General features: G+C 42.8%; 1 protein-coding gene across 1 annotated transcript; it reads right to left on the bottom strand.

Annotated features, from left to right (window-relative positions):
* Positions 1–2,990: 2,990 nt before the first annotated feature.
* On the bottom strand, positions 2,991–4,550 carry LOC142246075 (E3 ubiquitin/ISG15 ligase TRIM25-like). The gene has a single exon (XM_075319091.1). The coding sequence runs from the start codon at positions 4,548–4,550 to the stop codon at positions 2,991–2,993; it is 1,560 nt and encodes a 519-aa protein (XP_075175206.1).
* Between the last annotated feature and the right edge of the window lie 1,090 nt (positions 4,551–5,640).

Here is a 5,640-nt window from a genome sequence, read left to right as displayed (position 1 = left end):
ATGAGGGAGGTTGGAGGTGTTTAGCAGAGGTGAGAGCCGAATGAAATGTGTGGATTGCATTTTTGAATGTAGTGAAGTCTTCCTGGAAATGCATTTTCTTCTACCGCCGCTCAGCCCTCAACACTTGCTGAAGCTTTTTAGTGAGGCTGTTGTGCCAGAGTTGTCTATTGATTAGTCTCGCTCTGCCATGCAGTAGAGAAGCAACCGAATCAATAGCTCATGCGAGGGTGGCATTGTAGAAAACGGTGGCACTGTGTGTCATGGAGTGAAGATATAGAGGACAGTGGTAGGATAGAGTAAGGCTGTGTGCGCACAGGTGCATTTAACTGCATCCCCAGCAAAGTATGAGAAGTCTGCAAATTCCATGCGCACGTTGCTTTTTGAAACGCAACGTTTTGGATGTCAAATATTTGCCAAAATCGATGTGTTTCAAAAAGCAACAAGTCACTTCTTTTGTGCGGTTTGGTTACATTTTCCACCCACTCTCTTGGTCGCTCTGTCGGTCGGTCTTGGTCTCTCTCCCTCCCTCATACTCACCGATCACCGACGCAGCGCTGCCCAGCTGTCAAAGCTCATGCAACTTCTCTTTTGAAAATGCCGGCCACTCATTAGACCATTTCGTATTCACTGCTTCCTTGCCCACCGATGCCTATGATTACATGCATTCAGACGAGCCCCCACGCTGAGTGACAGCTGTCTCACTGCAGCCAATCACAGCTGCCAGTGGGCAGGTCTATATCGGGTCTATTACACCACCCACCCACTCCAAATAATACCCAGCCAAAATAAAGCCACACAACTGGGGGCTGGTATTCTCAGACTAGGGAGGCCCCCTCAGCCTAAAAATATCAGCCAGCAGCCGCCCGGAATTGCCACATCCATTAAATGCGACAAGTCTCGGGACCTTATGCGGCTTTTCCCAAATTGCCCTGGTGCAATGGCAATCGGGGTAATAAGGAGTTAATGGCAGCAGCCCATAGCTTCTACTAAGTCCTAGGTTAATCATGGCATGTGTCTGAGACACCTTCCATGATTTACCTGTAAGTGAAAGAGAACAAACACATACACCCAAAAAAAATCCTTTATTTGGAATTAAAGGCCAAACACCCTTTTTTACCACTTTATTAATCTCCGAACAGCCCTCCAGGTCTGACGTAATCCACACTAGGTCCCATGACACTTTCAGCTCTGCTACATCGGAAGCTGACAGCGAGCGGCCATAGAGCACGATCGCTAGCTGTCAGATCCACAGAGCAACTGAAGGGAGTCGCGCTATCAGCGGTGACGTCACTCAGGTTACCCGCTGGTGGCCACAGCTGGAGTCCTTCAACTGTGACAGCAAGTCTCCCGAGTGACTGAAGTGATCAGTGGTGCCCTCACTCAGGTGATTTGTGGTCTCAGGTGGAAGACTCAACATTATACTCTAGGGCAGGTCACGTCTATGCAAGCATCTAACTGCTCATTACGAGTACCTGAGAAAGGAATCTAGCTCATCACTACTAACTAGGCCATGTACAGACTTGTGACCATAAGTTTAAGTTGTTGGTGATTTGCTCATCCTTACTCTATAAAACTGTCCATATATTGAATTGTCAGTGTATAAACTGTTCTAAAATTTTAATGTTTCCGTAATTTATGAAATATATATATATATATATATATATATATATATATATATATATATATATATATTTATATATTACAAAAAAAAAAAAAGGTATATTTAGAAGACAAAATAGAACCATAGAAAACATGCAACACCGTAATAAAATTGAGAGACAAAAAGGACCACAAGGCTCTTTTGCATTAATGAGGGAACTAGAACAATGGAACACATTTGGCCGACCTCCACCATGTGACTGTCTTTCATTATCTCTGCAATATTTTATATATTTACTCCTGGTCATAATTTTCAGAGCATTACACCCAGCTCACACCAGGATTGTAAAGCATTACAGTCTCTCAGAGTGAATACCCTCCCTTTGTTCTAATGCCTGCTCTCACAGCGGCACAAGGTAGAGAAAAAAAAGTTAGTTTTTTTTGTTTGTACAAAATAGACCGTATAGATATCAATCATACCAATATATTACATTTTCTATAAGGAATGGCAAAGTAGTATGTGGTTAGTAGCTCCCGATGCTGCAGAGCAGAACTCCTACAATTCCCTGCCCCATAGACCATTCACTATTTTAGAGTCATCAACTTTTTTAAATCAAAAGATGTAGTCCATAGTGATGAGCGAGCACCACCGTTCTCAGTACTCTTAACGAACAGTTTGAGGCTCAAATGGGCACAACTAGAGTAAACAAGTATAATGGAAGTAAATGGGGACTCCAGCATTTTTCTGGAAGAGTTCCCAGAAAAATGCTCAACCTCCATTTTACTTAGGTACTCAAGTCACACCCGTATGAGGATCCAACTGGTCATTATGAGAACCAAGCACCCAAGCTTAGTAGTGCTCACTCATCCCAAAAAGCTTCACTGATAACCAGTCATACAGAAATTACAGCCATACATACAGGTTTGTGACTGATGCCATAGAGAAGACATCATACAAATCTGTTTAGCATGTATGTTGGGAGCCTTCCTGGACTACACATGAAACATAGAAGATAAATCACTAGAGGGAAACAGTCACATTCTCTGGTCCTTTAGAAGTGGGGGGGGGGGGACACTCAGCTTTAGGCCTCATTCAGATATCCAAGACACACACACACACACCTTTTATTGTAACAGAGGCTCCAGGATTCACATAGAAGACAACATGTTGGGGTGTGAAGGTGAAGTAAAGTGAGGTGAAGGTGAAGTAAAGTGAGGTGAAGGTGTGCAAAGTGTGATGGGGTCACACAGCTCATAGAAAGACAGACACGCAGCCTCAGTCTAAGAAGACACCAAGTGTTGAACACGTTTGCTTTACCCCGAGGGTTTGTACATCAGAGTTGAGACATGAAACAACTGGACAAATCACCCATTAACATTTTGTCTTGGCCTCAGCTTATTATAAAAGAGGCACCATCATCCAAATAGAAGCCAACATGTAGAGGTTCAGTGAAGGAGGCGGTGAAGATGTGTAAATGTCTGATGGGGTCACACAGCTCATAGAAGGTCAGACGCCCAGCCTCATAGTCTAAGACGACTCCAAGTTTTGGACATGTTGGCTTTATACCGAGGGTTAGTACATAAGAGTTGCATAAAACTTCATATTCTCCATCACACATAACCAAACACCAAGATTTATCATTATCTCCAATAGCAGACTCATCTCCTTCTCTTTCTATACTGGGATAGGACAATCCAATGCCACATAATCCTATCTCATTCCACTTTACCTCCCAGTAATGTTGTCCTGAAGAGAGGCCACATCTGCTTAACACCTGGGGGTAAGTCACAAATCTTCCCGGTAATTCTGGTCTCTCCTGTTCTTCTGAACCGGTTGCTGTTTTCAGATCTTCTGATATCTTCACCATTCTATGGGCAGTGTCCACATCCAGCAATATGTCAGGGACATGGACCCTGAGCTCTGATGTTACATTAGTGACAATTTCCCTCATAGATTGGTGTAAGGTCAGTGAGATCAGAACCTCATCTAGATCCTCCTCAGAACTGACCTCTCCATCTTCCCCTGTGTCCTCATCACCTCCATTTCTACACACTGTAATGTCACTTTCTTGTAAGAGTCTTATTGGGTCAGTGACATAACACATCTCCTCCATGTGACATATCTTTTTGGATGTCTCATCTGCCTGTATTTCCAGCTTCTTGATCAGATGAGATATCTGGGAAACAATCTTCTCCTCCTGTCTGGAGACCTCGCTCAGCACTTTCTTTTCTGCCATTTCAAGTTGCTCCTTAATATCCATAAATATCTTAGTGACATTCTTCCTCTTATCAGAAGCTTTCTCCTGGACACTTTTCATATGATCTTGCAGATTCTGGATTCTTTTCTGAATTTCTGCTTTTTGTTGGTTTACTTCATCCAGATATTCCCTCAATTTCTTCTTCTTGTTCTCAGAAGCCTCATCTAGAAGTTCCACCTGGTGTCCTCTGTGTACGCCAACCAGACAACAAGATGCACATAGACAAGCCGCATCCTGCGGGCAGAAGTACTCTAGAACCTTCTTATGGAGGGAACATTTTTTGTTTCCAAAGGAGCTAGTAGGTTCTGTTAATATATGACCCATCGTTTTATTGTGGGCTGTCAGGTGGTCATTACATAAAGAGTTCTCACACTGCAGGCAGGATTTCACAGCAGGGACTGTAGACTTTGTACAGTAAGTACAGAAGATTGCGGTCTCCTCCATCTGAGGCTGATTAGATGAGAAATGCTCCACTATATTCTCCAGCTTCTGGTTCTTCTCCAGGGCCGGACAACCCAGATATGTTGCTCTGTCGTCAGGACAGGAACACACTTCAGCCTTCTCATGTACATTCAGCGCACTCACAATACATGAGCGGCAGAAGAAGTGTCCACATCTCAATGATACGAGATCTGTATTAAGGCTCAGGCAGATGGAGCATTTCAGCGCGTCTCTGAAGTTGGGGTTTTCCATTCTGGAAGTGGAAGAAAGACTGATTAATTGATTAAATACTAAAAGTTATGTTAAAAAGGGATTGTTCAGAAAAAAAAAAAAAGTGTTGTTCATGAGATGTATGACAAAATATACATGGATGATAGCGCATGCTGTGCAGATTTATCCATCACATATATGAGGCTATTCAGATTAGATCGGAGAACTACAGTCAGTGTTTGGACCAGGTTTCATGAATGATTGCAGGAGCTATAAGCTAAAGAAAACAAATTAAAATCACCCCCTTATGCAACATTAAAAATAAAAGACAAAAAAAAAGCAAAGACCCTCTTTTCAATCAAAATATAAATTTAACCCATCTTATGGAAAAAGTCAGAAAGCACATGAGCACACACACACACACACACGAACGGACACATAATAGTTAAAGGTACACAGTTTTGAGAAAACCTGTATGCCACCAGTGACCTCATAGGATGAGCCTCTTTCTCCCCAGTACGTGAGGCCAAATTAATTTCCTTTAGGGCTGAGCGGATTTCAAAGATGCCCAGGTGCATGATCAGGATTAGTCACTGGGGAAATTAAAGGAAAAATAAGGAAAACAATACTTACCGAGACTTGGTGTCATGGTGGCAAACTGCTTCCAGGTCGCACATTGACTTCCGTACTACGCGGTACAGCTTTAATAAATAATAATAATAATATATAATAATATTTATTCACTTATGTAGCGCTATTAATTCCACAGCGCTTTACATACATTGGCTTTCCATGCTTTCCCCGCCCACTGGCCGTCCGGTCTGTGATTGATTGCAAGCAGATGCGCCCCAAGCCTGTGATAGAGTCTGCCTGCAGTCATCACTACAATCACAGCTGGCGGTCGTTCTCTATGGCTGCTAGCTGTGACATGTAGCAGAGCTGGATGTGGCATGGGACCTCGTGTGGATTACACTGGACCTGCATGGTGTTGGGGGGGGGTTAAAGTGGTGAAAGCGGGTGTGTTTTTATATATTATTCCAAATAAAAGATTTTTCTCTGTGGTCTGTGTTTATTTACTAACAATCAAAAAAGACTGCTGATACACCATTATAAATGTGAACAGGGTGCTAGG

Source organism: Anomaloglossus baeobatrachus, chromosome 7 (assembly GCF_048569485.1).
Source record: "Anomaloglossus baeobatrachus isolate aAnoBae1 chromosome 7, aAnoBae1.hap1, whole genome shotgun sequence".
NCBI lineage: Eukaryota > Metazoa > Chordata > Amphibia > Anura > Aromobatidae > Anomaloglossus > Anomaloglossus baeobatrachus.
Note: the sequence above shows the minus strand (reverse complement) of the source record. Positions and strands in the feature narration are given on the sequence as shown.